Genomic DNA, 19,967 nt, shown 5'->3' with positions numbered 1-19,967 from the left:
GGCACCATTGTCTCAGTGTTGCCTTTTGTTCATAAGTTTGGTATGTCCAAGGTTGATAATCAAGCCAGAGTAGGGGGAAAACGGATTGAGGACCTTATAAAACCTTTCCGAGTCCTACAAGCTTAACTAGTAAGACCTAGGCTCACTCATACATGAATAGATTTAGAATCATTCTTAAAAATGTGCTTCGTTGATTGATTGTAATCGAATTTCATTATTAATTGCAAGTTTCTTCCTTTTTTACTATTGAGACTAGAGTAACAACTAATCGTAATTTTAGAGCAAGCATGATATGTTTGAATAAATTTTTACCTTGTCGGAATGAGCGAGAATTAAGTTAGGAGTGTTTGATACTCTAGAAAAGAGCTATAATTCCTAGCTTAACTCAAGCTCGTTAGTAGACTTTTAATGTTAATTATCCTATTTTGTAAGTATCAAGCAACCATGAGGTAGAACCGAGCTTTGGAGCCAAACAGGGTTAAATTGAAGCAATTTAGAGGTAATTTGAGCATATGAGTTTCAAAGGAGAACAAATAACCAAACTGCCCTTGTTAGAAGTGTCGCAATACTGAAACATGCCTAATTGCAATGCTAGTCCAACGCTGAAAGGCAGTAGTTGCGGATACATGGCAGCGTTGCAATGCTACCAAGAGTATTACAACGTTACGACTTTTGATGGTAATTCACAGTGTTTGTGCACTCACCTCTTGCACAACCAAGCGTCAGCCAACATCGTGCTTCTACCCCAATGCTCGAGGCAATTCGCGTAATAGCATTGCAACACTCCAACTAATTTCTATATATAATCTCTTCAATTTTATGTCAAATTTTATGCAAAATCTGATGGAGGCCGAGGAGTGGTTGCTAGTTCTTCCCTTTCCTTTTATCTTTTTTGCATCTTTAGGTTAGATTTTTATTTTCTTTTGGATTGTAAAAAATGGATTGGATCTTCCACTTCGATTTGTTTATGGATTGCTCGAGGTAATAATTTTCTTTCTAGTTTTTAGAGTTTTGATTCTTTGCTAATTTCTTGAGAATCGTGTATTCTTGAATGAATGACATGCTTAATTTGTGTCTTATTTGAATCCGATTTAATTTCCATATGCATGATTGTGAGGTTGACTGTTCACGCATGATTGTGCATGGCTAATCGATTTTTAGTTATGTCACGTTCTTACCTGAATGTTTAGCTAAAATCAATCAAGTAGCATTAGTTAATTGTGCATTTGATGGTTATTCCTAGAATGTGCTAATTGCGAGGTTTAAAGATAAAATTGATTAATTGTATGTGGCTTTCTTGACAATTAATTGACACAATAGAATCCTTGAACATAATGCATGTGTTTTTAATTCTATATGGATATTATCGAACCCAATAGGATTTAGAAACATGTAAATTAGTTGGGATATGGTCTTTCTGACCTTAATTGATGATTAGGATGCTCCCTAGGTTCGATCTTTGCTAGTCGTCCACCTCTATAGAGGCTAGTTAGATTCTATCGAGCGAGTTGCTGTACATGCATGAATTGGTTGCATGTTTAAGTTACAGAAGTAGATGATAGAAATTACATTGATTGGCTCTAGAAACTAGATAGACCAATCTTAATTTACATTTATCCTTTGCAATTTAATTTCTTGCATATTTTCATTTTCTCCAAAACCAAAACCTCTATTTTTACTGCTTTTCATAATCGAATTTAGCTCAAAAAAAGATTAAATCATGGCTCTTTCTGTGGATCGATCTTGTACTTACCGCTTATGCTACTTGTTAGTATAAGAAGTAGGTTTCAGTGATTTATAAATATTTTGTTTTGGTTTGGAGTCGAATTAACGACATCAATTTTCGATACCGAACACAAATATATCAAATTATCAATTGTATGACACAGGTGCATGACTGATGAATTTATCAGCAACATATCAGTCAGATGCCTTATTATTAAATATACCAATTAAGTATATCAAGTTTATCAATTGTATCAAGTGTTTCAGGTATATTGATATCAGTATTTTTATTGTAAAGGTTGATCATCCTTTTTTTTTTTTGTTTTTACTCCACATATATATTCCTCAGTCATTCATGGATATATAAAAAATTATTAACAGATCAAATGGTATTAGAGATTTATTTTTCAAAATAACATATATCAGTAAACTAGATAGATAGTATATCAATGATGTTTGATATACCAAAAATTGAGCGTACCAGACAATGACATACCTCTACATTCAATATATCAATGATATCTTGTTATACTAATTTTTGCACACATATGTTTAAGGGCAATTTAGACTTTTCCCAAATTCTATTTGGGCTGGGCCAACGTTTTTGCCATACTTGTAAATGAGAACATTGAAGACGCAAAAGAATTGTAGTGTTTAAAACTAATTGGAAAAATATGGTAGTTTTAAAAATATTTATAATAATATTGTAGTTTTATATCGTTATTCTCGAGCTTGTTTTATTAATTAAAAAAATGGTCTGTAGTGAATATCGTTTTCCTAATGAATGGAGGTTTAAATTGATGGACATAACCTGTCTTACTGTGCATAAAAGTTCAATTATGGGTCTCCTGTGATTTGCTTTGTAGTTAATGAATGAAAATTAATTTAATTAAAGAGTTTAATTAATTAATCTCATATCACTAAAACTTCTATCATATGGTGAAAGTTCATGAGTTGTCTGAAAATTCTCTTTAAGGAAAGTTGTATGAAAATCCACTTTCCTCATTCTCTCCCATCTTTCAAGAGCGGTGTTAGCAATAGTATGATGCCTAACTTTCTTTTAGTCATTTGTATTTTTGTTTCAAGAAATAGAAAAAAGCAATCACGTGCTTAAATTGGAATTCAATCCCTTCATTTAGACACATTTAAGTTTGTTTATAATTTTTAATTTTTAAATGAATGGAAAACATTAAGTTATTGTATTGATACTGATATTTTAATTAACTTTGTATTTATTTTCTAATTCTATGGCAAGTAATAATTATAACAATAATAATCTATTATATCGCCACAATAATTTTGACTTTAGATATCAATTGACCTTTTATAAACGATGACATATTGACTATATGATGTCAATTTCAAGAAAAAAAAAAGCTTAATTTTACCCTTTTTTTTTGGTATTAACATAAAATTTATATGAGATGTCAGTTGTAATCCGCCATTTGAATGATAGTTAGCTTATTCTACTCGAGCATGTCCCGTGCGCCTATGAATGGGTGGAGGTGCAATAGGTATATCGTAAATATAGTGTACTTTAAGAAACTTTAATAAATATTTCAAATATTATTATTATGTTGTATATTAGATTGATCAATTTTATGAATGTTTGTTGTAATTTTATAATTAATAATTTAGATGTTACATCAATGTATTTAATAATATTGAATTACAAGTTTAGTCTCTAAAATTTCAAATTGTATCTAATAAATCTCTAATTTTAGTTTTGTATCCAATAAGATACAATTGTCTAACATATCCATTAACTTTTTATTTTGTATATAATAGGATATTTTCATTAGGGATTCGATATCTTCAACTGCCATTGTTAGTCAATCTCCACGATGGAAGAGGATACTCAATTTTCAAATATTTATAATTAAAATTATTATTTATTTTTAATCAAATCATCTAAACAAGATTTTGTACGTGAAAAAATTGTGTGTGTGTGTGTTTTTTTAATTTATAGAGGAGATTATCATGAAATAAAATAAAAACTAAATAACGATATTTTTGTTAAAATCAAAGTTTGAAACCTTTTGCTAGTCAATCTCCATAATGATACTCAATTTTTAAATATTTATAATTAAAATTATTATTGATTTTTTATCAAATCATCCAATAAAGATTTTGTAGGTAAACAAATTGTATTTCTTAAAAAAAAAAAATCATAGAGAAGATTATCATGAAATAAAATAAAAACCAAATAATGATATTTTTGTTAAAATTAAAGTTTGAAACGGACCAAATTAATAAAATCATTGAAATCAAAATAAATAAATAAAGAAAATTTTTGACATTTGAGTTTTATTTTGATTTGGTTCATAGATTTCAAAATGTATATCTTTAACATTGATTTTTCATTAAATTATCTTTTTTCATCTCTAGTATTAATGTATGTCAGTAAATTTAAATTAATTAAGTTTGACCTATGTCAAGTTTGACTATTTTATATCATTCTTAAAATTGAATTTAAAAGTTTACTTTAGTCTAGGAATTTCAGAATGTTATACATTTAGGATTTAAGTTTTGAGTTTAATTTTAGTTTAGCCTCTAGATTTCAAAATGCTACAATTTTACCTTTGACATTTGAATTTTACTTCAAGTTGGTCTATATGTCTCAAAATTTACACTTTTAACCTCGATTTTCACTAAATATTCACTTTTCGTCTATTGAAATTAATTTATGTTAATAAATTAATCTTTAAAACAATTATAATTAATTAAGTTTCACTATTTTTATCACTTTTAAAATTGTACTTCTAATTATTTTTAATTAATTAATAGAAATTGATGTTAATGATTAAAAATAAGTATTTAATGAAAATTCGAGGTTAAAAATGTAAAATTTTTAAATCCATGGACCAAATTGAAATAAAACTCAAATCTCAAGGGTAAAATTGTAATATTTTAAAATTTGTGGACTAAATTGAAACACCCCTTAGAATTTAAGGACTAGATGTATAACATTTTAAACCTAAAGACCAAATAAAAACTATAATCAAAACTTAGGGACTGAAGATGTATTATTGCCTAATGTTTATTTCTAATTGTATCAAACCATAAACTTTGTTTTATTTACAGTAATTGATTAATTTTTTTTTATTTTGCCATAATTTTTAATTGTGTTTACATTATGTTTAAAGTATATAAGTGATCTTCCTAAAAATAGATATATAAATAAAATGGTTCAATTTGAATTTTCTAAATTAACCTATTGATTTAAGAATATTTAAAATTCGACGCCAAAATCTTTTATCATTTTTTCTCCCTCTTTTTAAATCACAATACGAATGAAATTTAAAACGGATTATCATTTTCCATCATAAAATCAAATTAAAATTAGAACTTCTAAAAAAAAATCAGAAGTTAACAAAAATAAATCCAAAGGCCATTGATGAATAATATTTGAATTTTATAGTTAAGTAAATTTGATGAAAAGGAAAGGAAAAATGAAAGAAGAGAAATAGTGGAATAAAGAAGAACAAAGATTAAGAGAGGATAGAAAGGGGAAGAGGGAAGAGAGGAAAATGTGAATTATGACTAGAGATTAGTGGAAATTGAGAGAGAAGAGAGATAATGTAATTATTAAAAAGTTACAATATTTTTCTAAATATTTTTAAAAGAATCACATTTTCATAAATATTTTTAAAAATTACAATATAATTTAAAATTTACCTCGCGCATCACCCTTTCCCCACCGTTTTCCAACAGCCGCCTAACCTCCCTCTCTACTTTTTCGTTTTTCTCCGGCCACCAAACCCCTCTTCGCCGAAAACCCACACGACCAGCTCCTCGGCAACTCCTGCGCGCGACCTCAGACCAAGCGGCAGCGAACTACGGAAGGGAACCAGACCCACGGCAACTCCTTCAAAGTGTGCCTGGAACGACAGCCTCAGCCCACGGCTTCGTAGACGCGTTTGGACGACGATTGCGGCGTTCTACGGCGTTCCTTCCGACGGACAGCAGTGAGCAGCGGCATATTTTTCACTTCAGTCACATGCTTAGTCGATCATAGATTCGGATTACCCGCTCTCCAACTGCTTCGAATCTGCAGGTTTCAGTTCCTTGAAACACCAACCAGTACGTGTGCGGTTTTCGTTGGTTTTTGCCCCTTTTTTTCTGGTCTTATATTGTTTCCTTATTTCTCTATATCTTCATATTTTCATTTAAGTCGAGAAGAGGTGAATCTCTGTTTATGTTGAACTAATGAACGCCTGTAATTATTGTGATTCTATGGCTTAGTGACAATGGTATTAAAGAGTGAGAAGGCTAGAGTTTGAATGTGGCGATAGGAGAATTAGAGAGAGAAATCCTATGGTTCTGGCTTTCCACTTTAGAGTCTGTTATTAGCAAGCTACTGCATTTTTTTTAAAGAAGAAATATAATGATTAGAAGGGATGATACTGGAATTTAGGCAACTAACTATGTGAAAGGAGTAGGATATGTCGTTACAAAAAGTTCCATTAGTAGGCTAAGCTTGCCTAAGCTGCTTTGATATTCAGCAGACTCCCAACCTTATGATGATATCACAAAGGAGTAGGATATCATGAGTTTTAGTAGTTTATTTGTTTAAGCTATTACAATTTTTCAGGTAAACGGGTATGGTGCGCTCCAAAGCTGCCTCAAAGAAGCAAAAAAAGAGTGGAATTGATTTTAAGGTATATTTCTTCAACATTACTTCCCTCAAAGAAAAGGATGAAAAAACCTAGTTCTGCGGCATGGTTTCATTTTAATTATTATTATATTTTATTTTACAGAAAATCAAGCGAAAGATAGGCAGGAAATTGCCACCGCCAAAGAATGCTACAAACATTGAAATTAAATCAAAAGGTAAGTTATAAAGAGTGAAAAATATTCTTTAAGCTGCATAGGTTGCATGTACTGCTGTAACCAAGGTTTAATATGCACAATGTCAGCTATTATTTTGCCCGAGCAGAGCGTTGCATCAGAGAAGGCAGGTTTAGCTGTGAATAAAAAAGGGTTGACTTTGAAGGAGCTTCTCCAGCAAACATCCCACTACAATGCTAAGATTCGTAAAGGTATACCTCGATATATGTGTTCCATTCTGGAAGGGTTTTGTTCCTCTATTCTAATCATCTACTCTTCTCTGAGAGTTAATAGGTGCTTTGGTGGGCATCAGAGATTTATTCATTAAATACCCTGCGGAGTTGAGGTTACATCGCTATACTGTTATTGAGAAATTGCGCGAACGCATTGATGATAGTGATAAAATGGTTCGCGAGACACTATATCAGCTTTTGAAGTCAGTTATCTTCCCTGGTTGTAAGGAGGTAACTCTCTCGATTTCTGTGAGTTAAATTAGCTAAGCTTGAATGTGCTTGTGCTTGTTGAAGAAAACATTTGTTTGATAGTTCTTTTGTCAATTAAAACCAGGAAAATCAAGGCCTCTTCATTTCCTTATTGATGGGTTATATTTTCAATGCAATGATTCACTTATCCATTGATGTTCGGATGATGGCTTTCAAATTTTTTGAACTTTTAGTGGAGTACTACCCTTCTTCATTTTTCTTACATGCTGATAAGGTACGTTTAGTAAACCTTTGTTTTCTTTGCCTGTTTATTACTTTTCATTTTGGGAGGAAACAAATTTCATCAATAGACAAAATTTACACAAAAGCACTGTCTTATTTCACCAAGGTGTAAAAGAAAAGATGCCAACTTGGCTAGTCTTAGAAACAGGGGTTAATTACAAAATGATTGTGTGAAGGTGCACAAGAGAGATATGTAAATAAACAATTTAACTCCACACACACACACACATATTGATAGGAAACAAATTTCATTGATCTATGAAATTTACAAAAAAGGGTCGGGGCCGAAGCCAGTAGAGTTACATAAGAATTCTCCAATTGATCAAAAGGGACGGAAGGGTGTATTTTGATTTAAAGAAAGATGAACATTTACACCAAGACATAGCATGAAAGATAATAAGATCATAAAAATTTATCAAAAGAGCTTCCCTTATGTGTGAAACGACACTTGTTTCTCTCCTTCCATGTAATCCATAAGAAAGCACGTATCGGGTGCATCCATATAATTTTCTTTTGTTTTGTGAAAGGATGACCGATGAGAGTGTAGGTGAGGACACCACTAGTATCTTTGGGGAGGGCTATGTGCCACCCAAAAGAAATGAAGATTTCCTTCCAAAACCTCTATGCAAAGTGACAGTGTATGAAGAGGTGATTAGATGAGTTAGGATCAGACTTGCAAATGTAATGACATTGTGACTAACTTCCTAAATGAAGAACTTGATCTTTTTTGGGTATGAGTCATTCCATATAGCAGCATGGAAGGGGTGATCCGAGGAAACCCAATCAGCTCCCAAAACGTGGGAAAGGGATTTTGTGGAGAAAGAACCTTTGGCATCTGGCTCCCAAATCCATTTCTCCTTGCCAGTGGATAGATGGACACCATGTAGGCAATTCATAAGATCAAGCCACTCATCAAACTCTTCATTCTTTAAATTTCTCTTGTAATAAAGAGACCATCCCTGTCTAGAATCCCACATATCATGAATGGAAGACCTTTTTTTGTGTAGATAGGTAGAATGTTCTGGTAGAATTTAACTCCAAATATCAACCTAAAAATCTCCTCCTCCTTCCGAGGACCAGAAGGTAGAGCACTCTGCTGTAAACCAATTCTTGGAGAGTATTTAATATTATTCAATTAGCTAAAACAACTCGTGAATACACATATTTATAGGTTGGATTGTATGCTTTGCCAAGGAATAACAAACCAAATAGTCAAATCCCAAGACCTAAACTTCAACTGCATTTAAACAACATTTAACCAAGACTAGAAAACTTAACAAAGACCAACCAAGATTTTTTTTTCGTTCTTTTTTTTTTTTTTTTTTTTTTTTTTTTTTTTTTTTGTGTGACATGAAGACCAACCACAAGAAATTGATACAAAGACCCAAGAAACCTCACACAAAATACAAGAAAGATCTCAAGAAATACATTTAAGACTTTCTACATCATACTTTGTTAGAATATTGTAGCTTTTGTTCATCTTCATTCCTAAAGAACTATTGAGAATACACCTTGTATTAGCCCCATCATAGGTTGGCTAGTGGTCAATGTAGGCTATGGGTTTAATAAAGGGCTTAGAGGAAATGTGTTCAATTCATGATGATCACCTTCTTTGGATTATATTGTAGGAACCATCATGGGTTGAGTAGTGGTCAATATAGGCTATGAGTTTAATAAAGTACTTAAAGAAAATGCGTTCAATCCATGGTGGTCACCTACCTAGGATTTAATATCCTACGAGTTTCCTTGGCACCCAAATGTTATAGAGTTAGATAGATTGTCTTGTGAGGTGCGCATGTGGGCTGGACACTCACAAATATCAAAGAAAAGGAAAAGAAGAATACATATTGTATTTATTGAAATAAAGAAAGGAAGAAGAAGAACACACGATTTTTGTGGAAAACCCTAGACCAGGGAAAAAAAATCACGATAGAAGAGATATTATTATTTCACACCTTACGACGCACCACAGACACAAATATAAATAGACCAAGGAAAACCCTAATACAGAAGAGAATTATAAAAAGACAAAAACGCCCTTAGGCAAATACAACATTTTCAACACTCCCACTCAAGTTGGGGCGTAAATGTCAATAAGACCCAACTTGCTAACACAAGTATCAAAGTTTTGTCTTGGTAATCCTTTGGTGAGAATGTCAGCAACTTATTGATCGGAAGGAATGTCGGGAATACAAATACTGCCACTATCAAGTTTTTCTTCGATGAAGTGTCTGTCAATCTCCACATGTTTAGTTCTATCATGTTGCATAGGGTTGTTGGCTATACTTATAGCTGCCTTATTATCACACTAGAGTTTCATAAGAGCATCACTGTCTTAGTGAAGATCAGACAAAACTTTCTTCAACCACATCTCTTTGCATATTCCTAGACTCATAGCCCTGTATTCCACTTCCGCACTGCTTCTAGCAACCACACCTTGTTTCTTACTCCGCCAAGTAACTAGATTACCCCACACAAAGGTACAATACCTTGAAGTTGACTTTCTATTTGTAACAGATCCTGCCCAATTTGAGTCAGTATAAGCCTCAATGCATCTCCTGTCATGTTTCCTAAACATTAAGCCCTTTCCCAGAGTTGATTTCAAATACCTCAGAATTCGAGTAACAGCCTCCATATAGTTTCTCGTAGGGAGCTTGCATAAACTGACTAACCATACTAACAATAGGATATATCCGGTCTAGTATGAGATATGTAAATCAGTTTTCCTACTAGATACGGTACCTTTCTTTATTAACAGGAACTCTGTCGACAGAATCTCCCAGCTTTGCATTGACTTCAATAGGGGTATTAACGGGTTTACATCCAATCATCCTTGTCTCTCTCAACAAATCCAGCGTATATTTTCGTTGAGAAACAAATATTTCTTCTCTCGATCTTGCCACCTCCATTCCAAGAAAATATCTCAAACTCATCTACCATTTTCTGTTTTAGTTTGACAATTTCAGCAATATCGTCTTCTGACAAAACAATATCATCAACATACACAATTAGAACAACCATCTTTCTTGATGTTGACTTCTTTGTGAACAAGGTGTGATCAGAGTGCCTCTGAATGAAACCTTGGGACCTAACAAAGGTGGTGAACCTGTCAAACCAAGCTCTCAGAGATTGCTTCAAACCATATAGGGATTTTTTGAGATTACAAACTTGACAATCAAATCGAGCTTCAAATCCAGGATAAGGGCTCATATAGACCTCTTTTTCTAATTCACCTTTCAAGAATGCATTCTTCACATCAAGTTGATGGAGGGGCTAGTCTTCGTTAACGGCTACTGAGAGAAGAACTCAAATCGTGTTCAGTTTTGCCACTGGAGAAAGTTTCCGAGTAATGGATCCCATGTCTAAGTAAACCCTTTAGCAACCAGTCTGGCCTTGTATCTATTAGTAGTTCCATCAGACTAATACTTAACAGTGAACACCCATTAGCACCCAATTGTTTTATGACCTTTAGGGAGAGCTACAAGGTCCCACGTTTTATTTGTTTCAAGAGCTTTCATCTCTTCCATAACAACAACCTTCCACTTGTGAATTTCCATGGCTGTATGCACATTGGTCGATATTGTTACAGTATCCAGGTTAGTAGTGCCTTGTATACTTAACAATCTGAGTAAACCCTTTTGAGTATTCATACGGGAATTTCCATATGTCTGAGTAAATCATTTAGCAACTAGTCTGGCCTTGTATCTATCAGTAGTTCCATCAGACTTATACTTAACAGCGAACACCCATTAGCACCCAATTGTTTTATGACCTTTAGGGAGAGCTACAAGGTCTACATTTTATTGGTTTCAAGAGCTTTCATCTCTTCCATAACAACAACCTTCTACTCGGGAATTTCCATGGCTGTATGCACATTGGTCGGTATTGTTATAGTATCCAGGTTAGTAGTGAAAGCTCTAAACCCTGAAGACAAGTTACTATACGAAAGGAAACTATGCATGGAATACTTAGTACACGACTTAGTCCCTTTTCGTAGAACAATGGGTATATCAAGAGTGGCACTATAATCTCCTGTTTTACCTGACCTCTCATTAGTACGAGAAGGGTGATCACACTTGCTTATTTTTGGCAAGTTCTCACTCTCATGAGTATCTCTTGATGACTCATTACTACCTGCAGTTTTGACCTTGTCTGGAACAACCTCATTAGTTTCATCACTTTCAACTACATCACCCTCAACGCATTCATCATTACTATTAGGAACAATATCAAGAATAGAAGTACCTTGAGCTTGAGCTGGTGCCGGTTCCGAGTCATGGACAGTATTCGGTGGAGTAGCAGGAGGCGCTATTTCCTTTCTAAGATTCTTCTTGTAGTACGTTATCCGGGGTACTTGTTTAGTAGGAAGGACATTGTCATTTGTAGCTAGGATAGGCTCAGGAAGAAAGTCCAAAGGAATAGAATATGTGGACGAGTTAGTCTCATCACTAGTGTTCTCCCCCCTGAAGAGGACTAACGGGAAAAAAGGGTTTATCCTCAAGAAACGTCACATCCATAGAGACAGTACTAGGACGAATGAAAGCACTTATAGCCTCGCTGGTGAAGCGGATACTTGACAAAGACACACTTTTGAGCCAGGAGAAAATTTAGTCTGGTGAGGACCGTGACTATGGACAAAAGTGGTACACCCAAACACTCGAAGAGGAACATCTGGAATGAGATGCGTGGATAAGTAAGACTCCTTGAAACACTCTAGATGTGTCTGGAATTTGAGAAAACGAGAGGGCATTCGATCAATGAGATGGGCTGCAGTTAGAACAACATCCCCCATAAGTACGAGGGAAGAGATGTAGGGAGCATGAGGGATTGAGCAACCTCAATGAGGTGACGATTTTTTCGTTCAGCCACCCCATTTGTTGAGGAGTATAAGCACACGAATTTTGATGGACAACACTTTTCGAAGTCAAGAACTCACGAAGGGTGTTATTAACAAACTCCCGCCCATTGTCACTCTGAAGAATGACAATCTTGGTGTTAAACTGTGTCTCTACTGTAGTATAGAATTGTTGGAAGACATACGTCACTTCTGATTTGTCAGTGAAAAGAAACACCCATGTAAGATGGGTGTGGTCATCAATAAAAGTTACAAAAACAACACTTGCCGGACAAAGTAGTGATGTTTGAAGGACCCAAAACATTACTATGAACCAGATGGAATGGTTGGGAAAGTTTGTAAGGTTGAGAAGGGAAGGTGACCCGGTGCTATTTTGCACGTATACTAACATCACAAGACAAAGAAAGAACATCCACACTGTGAAATAAATGGGGAAATAAATGTTTCATATATTGAAAGTTTGAATGACCAAGACAAAAATCCCATAACAAATGATCTTTTTCAGAAGTTGTAAATGAAGATAACAAACTAGTCCTAGGAAAACTCCTAAAGGCAACATCATCAGAAAGGAAATAGAGGCCCCCTATCATGTCGAGCAGTGCCAATCGTCGTCCTCGAGCTCAAGTTTTGAAAAAAAACAGTATCTGGTGAGAAAATAACTCTGCAGTTTAAATCCCTAGTTATTTTACTGACAGACAACAAATTGTAGGAAATTTTCGGAACGTGCAACACATTTTGTAAGATCAACCCTTGGAAATGAGACATATGACCTCTCCTGGCAACAGGAGTAAGAGACCCATCTGCAATCCGAATTCTCTCATTACCAACACTTGGAGAATATGAGAGAAATCGATCAGATGAGCCAGTTAAGTGATCTGTCACTCCTGAATCTAGTATCCATGATTCTTTTCCCTCAATAAGAAAACCAAAAGATTGAGGGGTACCTGATTGGACAATCATATCGATCCTAACAGTACCTGGGTCACTCTAATTGGTCACCTGAGACTGTGGTGCAACATTAGGAGATTCACTCACGAGTGCTCGACCAAACTTTGACTTGTCATTTGGAGGGCGACGTTTGTCATTTGGGGGTTGACCATGTAGCTTCCAACACCGATCCTTAGTGTGCCACAGTTTCTTGCAGTGTTCACATATGGAGGAGATTTACCATTTTGCTTGTCACTATTAGACCCAGAAGATTTCACCTTGAACGTAGCGGAATCCACAACAGCAATCACAAAACCATTCATAGCACTTGATCTATCTTCTTCTAATTGGACTTCGGAACAAACCTCCATGAGAGACGGTATCGGCCTTTGTCCCAGTATTCGACTGGGAACAGTATCAAATTTAGAGTTTAACCCAACAAGGAAGTCATAAATACGATAAACTTCCTCAATCTCCGAATATTGAATCCCACCACACGAGCAATCCCAGACAATCTAACGACACAAATCTATCTCCTAAGTCACGTCCATGGTCCCTTGTTTGCATTCATGGACCTGTTTTTGTAAGGTATACAGATGTGATGCGTTCTGCCTTTTAGAATACAGTTTCTGGACTGCATCTCAAATGTCTCAAGTAGTAGCAGAATACAACAAGGATTTTTCAATTTGAGGTTCCATGCTAGGATCGAGCGGAGTAAAGAGTCTTCTCCCTTCCAGACGCGCTCTTGAGGATCCCCAAGTTTCGGTTTTGGTATCTCACCAGTTAAATACCCAAACTTATGTCGCCCCTCGAGGACCATTTTAATAGACTGGGACTAGGAGAAATAATTCTGGCCATTCAGCTTCTCTTCTGTGATCATCCCTGTAGAATTGGCCACAGATCTAGATAAAATATTCGTAGTAGGTAAATTAGGGAAAGTTGTTACCGAATTTTCCAAATACAATGGTAAACTGGAAAAAAAGGTTTACAGGATTTGTTGGAAGGTTTGTTGTGGCCCCAAAAACAGCCCCAAAAGCCGCAATTTTTTGCTGAAGACTGGCTAATTGTTGTTGGACTCCAAACAGAGATTGACCCATCAAGCCCGACTCACCATGACCAGTCGACCCATGTTGAGGAGGAATAAACAGGGCTGATGAAGAAGGTTTCTGCCCATAGGAAAAGGAAGAGGAAGCTTCACTCGTATGGTTGACGGCTGAAGGCTGGAATGGCTGTGACTGAGGTTGTGGCTGGGGTGCCGGCCGGTGGGAGATCGTGACCTACTCGGACCACAGTTGGGGCTTCGATTGACCTTGGAGATGGCTCGGTTTAGGCAACATCAGATGTGGCTCGAAGATCCCAGCGATGGCTGCGGAAGCAGTTGTTCTAAGTCCGATCGACTGCTGGACTCCCTGCGGCGCGGCTGGACCGGTCCCGATCGACTGTTGGACTCTCGGCGCCAGCTGTGCACTCCCCGGATTGAGAATTGATCGAATATACTAGTCGACAGTTGCCTGAATAGCAGCGGTGCTGATCATTTCTGCTGTAGTTACAACTAGCTAGGGTTGGTGATTGATTTTCTTCTATAGCGGCTAGGGTTTTGTCACCATGCTCTAATACCATATTAAATAAAGAAAGGAAGAAGAACATACGGTTTACGTGGAAAACCATAGACCAGGGAGAAAAAACCGTGATAGAAGAGATATTATTATTTCACACCTTAAGTCTATGGCCAGAACTTAGAAGGCGGCGGAAGATCGTTTGAAAGCGAGTAGATAAGACCCCGATTGATAAGTAAGAAGAAAAGAGAAGTCCCGAGAAGTACTTCACTTAGCCTTTCTATAGGTTAACAGCTACTGATTCGCACCCGCCGGTCAAAGAATTCCCTTTCGAGAAGAGTTAAAAGAGAAACCCTAATATAGGAGAATTATAAAAAGACTAAAACGCCCTTAGGGAAAATATAACATTTTCAACAGTAGTCCACATTTGACGACAGTTTGCAAGATTTCAACGTTCCATTCCATCGATAAAGTAGCGCTTAAACTCAAATTTCTTAAGAACAATCAATTTTATTTATGATAGGAATGTTATCGGGAAATAATTAGAGTATAAAGAGCATATTAGCAATTAGTTAAGTGTTTGCTAGGGAAGTTTGGTTATGAATACAGTGAGTGGGGAAGGAGGAAGCAAACAGTAGGTTGATGAATTAATTAGGGCTCGAGAGTGATCTCAAAATTTGGAAGAGTCCAAGTATCTTTAATATTTAGGTTTATCTTATAGTTTGGTTACTTTTTATCTTCCAATACATCTAGGTTCTGTTGATTTATCAACAGAGCTGCAAGCTATCACTGTTTGTCGTCGGTATCTCTAGTATGTGTTGATTGTTTTTTCCATCTTCAGATTCTCCAAAACTACGCTGAAATTCTACAGAAGAATCAATTCTATCTACAAGATAAAGGCAAGCTGAAGAATGCTCTTACTGGGTTGGTCCAGTGCTTATCACTATTGCCGTGCAACAAAAGAGGAATTGGCTCATCTGAAAATGTACAATGTGTAGAAAACATCTCTCTTTATGATAGTTGATCTAGTTATTCTTCCATTAAGATTTATTTTAGTTTGTGATTTTTGTAATATAGTTTGATTATTTTTTAGCCTTCTACATATAGCGCTTTTGTCTCACACAATTTCTTTGAATTTTAGAATGTTGCAGACGATGGGATGCTACATGCTTTTGATCCTCATGTGCCTACAGAATCTGCTGGTAAGTGAAAGAAGAGTCCATTTGCTGTGCTTGTGCCTGTTACATTGTCTCTCTCTTTTTCCCATCGGTAACCATTTTTTTTCCTGTTAGATATAAAACCATAATTTGTCAAGAAATTAAAAGGGCAAAATAAAGGATAACCACACTAAAATAAGGCCATGACTAAAACAGGGGAAAACCAATCAATAACCATTAAATCACAATAAGATACAGAGGAGGAGGTTAAAGTATCCTCCATGAAGCCAAAAGATAATAGAACCCATACCAATTGACTTTAAGATTTGGTTACTTGTATCTGTTTAGTTTATTGACTCATTTGGACATCTGAAGTTATTGGAAGGGAAATACACCATTTCCTTTCATAGAAATGGTTATAGCATGGTTGGCTCGTGAGCAGAATCTTATCTAAATAGAAAAGGATGATGATAATCCAGATAGCATAATTATTAACAGCCAATGCCAATATGCATGGAAGGGAAAATGAAAATTAGGGTGAAAACTCATGAAACGAGTAGGTAAGATCTTACAGGGGAAAGTACATGGCTTTCTTTGCTTACTAATTTTAAATAGGTTAAATTACAAGTTTAGTTCTTGGACTTTGAGGTTCGTGTCTCTATTTGGTCCCTAAGCTTTCAATTTTGTGTTGAATATCAATATGTCATTAAACTTTATTTTTTTTATAAGAAACAAATTTCATTGATGTATGAAATCTACGAAAGAAGGGCAAGATGCTTAAACCAAAGGAGTTTCAAAAGACTTCTCCAATTGGTCAAAAGATATGTCAGATAAAAAAACCTATAGAAAGATGTACTCTTGTACCAAGTCAAAGTAAGGTAGATAATATGTTAACAAAATTTCAAAAGAGCTTTCTTTATCATTAAAGAGGCAATTGTTTCTCTCCTTCCTGAGGAAGCATGAATCATGTTGACCACATTATCTTCTTATGTGAGCTGAAAGGGTTGCCTGTGAGAGTATATGTGAGGAAACTCATGACATCATTAGGTTGGGGGTAGAAGGTGATCTCCCTCCAAAAACGCCGAGCAAATGAGTAGTGAATGAAAAGGCGACTTTGGGTCTTGTAAGCGGCATGGAAAAGATGACAACGTTGTGGAGAGAGAACCATGTGAGGGAAATGTCTTTGAATATATCATTTGGATTGATGGCATCGTGACTAATCTCCTAAAGGAAGCATTTTACTTTTTTTTGGGGGGGGGGGGGGGGGGAAGGAAGGAATCCGTCTATTTGGTGTCAAAATGGGAGGTGTTAAGGGCATCCCCTCAATTCCAAATCATTAGCCAAGGAATTTGTGGAGAAAAGGCCATTTTTCTCTAGTTTCCAAAACCATTTATCTCTTGTGGTGGTCAACCAACCTCCATCAAGATCGTTCATGAGAGTCATCCAATCTTTAAATTTATCTTCTTTGAGGTCATGATGTAAGAAGATTAGGGATTAGTTGAGTAATTAGGTAATATTTTAAGTTAATTCCCTTTTTATCCCCACTTGTAATAAAACTCTATAAATAGGAACCTTGCCCTCTTGTATCAAACACAATTATCATTTTTATAAAAGATCCACATTCTTGATTCTTGGAGGATTACTCCTTGAGGCTACTTAGGCTACATCAATTTGGTATCAGAGCATCCATCTGGGCCAACGTTAAGTGCCGCCGGTGGAGATATATTGAAGAAGAAGATTCGTTTTGGTGCAAGGTGGTTAGAAGCATTCATGGCAAGGGCTCTTTCAATTGGCACATGATCGGTAAAGATGGTAAGAGTTTGAGAAGCCCTTGGGTAAGTATTTCCCGGACTTGGTTGAAAGTGGATGCTCTGGCTAAATTCAAGTTGGGAAATGGCTGTCGGATTGCATTTTGGTTAGATCCATGGGAAGGGTAGGGGTGGAAACGGTTCGGTTCGGTTTGGTGGTCAAATCGAATCGAACCGAACCGAACCAAACCGCATATATGTGGTTCGGTTTAGTTTCAAATTTGGTTTTGGCATTAAAAAAAAACCATGTTATATTCTTTTTTAATTAAAAACGGTTCGGTTTTAAATTCAGTTTTGTTCTTTAAATTAAAAGCGGTTCGGTTTTACTCTTGTTTTAAAAATATAAATAAATATATACATATATATTAGTTAAAAACGGTTTGGTTCGGTTTCAAATTCGGTTTTCGAAAGTGAAACTGAACCGAATCGAATCGAATTAATTCGGTTTCAAAATTTCTTTAAACCGGATCAAACCACATTTTTCAGTTTCACTGAGTTTTCGGTTCGGTTCGGTTTGTTTTTAGAAACGGTTCGGTTTTTGCGGTTTGAATGACCACCCCTAGGGTAGGGAAGGTTCCTTCTCATATTCTATTTCCAAGACTCTTCAGAATTGCCATACTCCCAAAAGGGTCCGTAGCTGATCATTGGGACGCTTCCTTGGCCTCTTGGTCTATTATTTTTCATCACCCATTAAAGGAAGAAGAAGTTCTTGACTTTCAGGAATTGCTTGGCAAAATTGCAGCAAGGAGAGTATCTGATGCCTTTGATAAAAGGTCGTTGTTTTTAGTAGACAATGGGAAATTTTCAGTTAAGTCTCTCACAACTCATCTTTCTCCATCTTCCCCTATGGACAAATTGCTGTATACGGCCCTTTGGAAGACAAATAGTCCACGAAGAATGAAAATTCTCGTTTGGATTATGCTGATTGGTCACTTGAATGTCGCTTCAGTTATGCAGCACAAATTGCCTTCAAGCTGCCTTTCTCCATCCATTTGTCCGTTGTGCCATCAGCACGGTGAAGATCCCCATTATCTCTTCTTTTCGTGCCCGTATTCAGTTAGGTGTTGGGTGAATATGTTTTCTATCTTCAATCTATCTTGGGTGTTTAGCGAAGATTTTCGAGGAAATGTGCAGCAACTCTTAGTTGGGACGTGCTTTAATAAATCCTCTCGTTTACTTGAGTTTAATGTGGTTAAGGCGCTTTTGACGGAATTATGGTTTGGAAGGAATCAAAGGGTGTTCAATGACAAATTCCTTGGATGGTTGGATCATTTTGAAATTGCTCGTCGCAATGCTTGATCTTGGTGCATCCTTTCCAAGTGCATTTAAAGTTACAGCATCCAAGAGTTTAATCTGAATTGGTGAGCATTTATCTTTCCAGCTTAATTGCAGACTCTGTGTTCATTGTTTCAGCTGCTCTTTATTGGTTTCTTTTCACATCTTTGTTTTTCTTTATTCTAGTTCTTTTATGGTTAGGTCTTGTCATGTTGATTTTGATGTGAAGGCTGAGTGTTAGCCGCGGATTAGTATATTTTTGTGTTTGTTTGTAGGATATGATGAGGGCGCTATGGGTGTGTCAACCTAGTTGAGATGTCCGTGTGCGCCCGTTGATCCTTAGTCTTAATGCTCATTGTATAATCCTCTTGTATCTTGAGCTTTTGTCTCACTAATTTATTAATAAAGAGACTTGTTTCCTTTTAAAAAAAAAGAATGAGCTTGAAGGGAACATCTTTTTTGGATTTATGGCCAACGGAAAAGCTCATTTTTTGTGGCAATATTGGATTTTTTGTCTTGAATTTATCCCTTTAATCATATTATTTTTGTTCAACATGTAGGAGGCTGGTTTGGTCAAACTCTGTTGAACTAGTTTATTCATTCCTTGTTTGCCTCATAATTTTTTTCTTTTTAAAACTCAAGGACGGTTTTCTTTTTGGAGGGGTATGATGATGCAAGAAGAATAGGGGTTAATTAGGTAATTGGGTAATATTCTAGGTTAATTCGCCTTTTTACCCCACTTGTATTAAAGCTTTATAAATAGGAACCTTCCCCTCTTGTATCAAACACAATTATCATTCTAATAAAAGATCCGCGTTCTTGATTCTTAGAGGATTACTCCTTGAGGCTACTTAGACTACATCAGGTTCCTTCTGTAATTGATGGTCCATCCATGTTGTTCATCCCAAAAATGGTTATGGTGGACCGCTTGTGTGTGGCCAGAGTGTAGAGCCATGGGAATAGGGTCGATAAAGGGGCTTCTTGAAGCCAATGATCATGCCAAAATGATGTACTGTCTCCATTTCCCTACTTTGATAGAAACTCTCTTCGATAAGGTTTAAATGTAGCAATATGGATTTCCATGGGCCTCTAATATGTTCTGGGAAAGA

The 19,967-nt window shown here is 35.8% G+C and overlaps 1 protein-coding gene across 3 annotated transcripts in view; it reads left to right on the top strand.

Annotated features, from left to right (window-relative positions):
* Nucleotides 1–5,369: 5,369 nt before the first annotated feature.
* Nucleotides 5,370–19,967, top strand: part of LOC120091545 (uncharacterized) — a 30,070-nt gene continuing 15,472 nt past the window's right edge. For 2 of the 3 annotated variants that reach the window (XM_039049632.2, XM_039049630.2), the window contains exons 1-8: nucleotides 5,370–5,808; nucleotides 6,320–6,386; nucleotides 6,486–6,558; nucleotides 6,645–6,767; nucleotides 6,850–7,019; nucleotides 7,123–7,272; nucleotides 15,460–15,603; nucleotides 15,760–15,820. In XM_039049632.2, the coding sequence (XP_038905560.1) occupies nucleotides 6,330–6,386; nucleotides 6,486–6,558; nucleotides 6,645–6,767; nucleotides 6,850–7,019; nucleotides 7,123–7,272; nucleotides 15,460–15,603; nucleotides 15,760–15,820 (778 nt within the window). In that variant the 5' untranslated portion in view covers nucleotides 5,370–5,808; nucleotides 6,320–6,329. The remainder of the gene's footprint in view (nucleotides 5,809–6,319; nucleotides 6,387–6,485; nucleotides 6,559–6,644; nucleotides 6,768–6,849; nucleotides 7,020–7,122; nucleotides 7,273–15,459; nucleotides 15,604–15,759; nucleotides 15,821–19,967) is intronic. The other variant, XM_039049631.2, reaches the window with a different exon arrangement.

Source organism: Benincasa hispida, chromosome 11 (genome assembly GCF_027475165.1).
Source record: "Benincasa hispida cultivar pf3 chromosome 11, pf3_genome.v1.1, whole genome shotgun sequence".
Taxonomy (NCBI): domain Eukaryota; kingdom Viridiplantae; phylum Streptophyta; class Magnoliopsida; order Cucurbitales; family Cucurbitaceae; genus Benincasa; species Benincasa hispida.
This window is presented reverse-complemented; position numbering and strand designations above follow the sequence as displayed.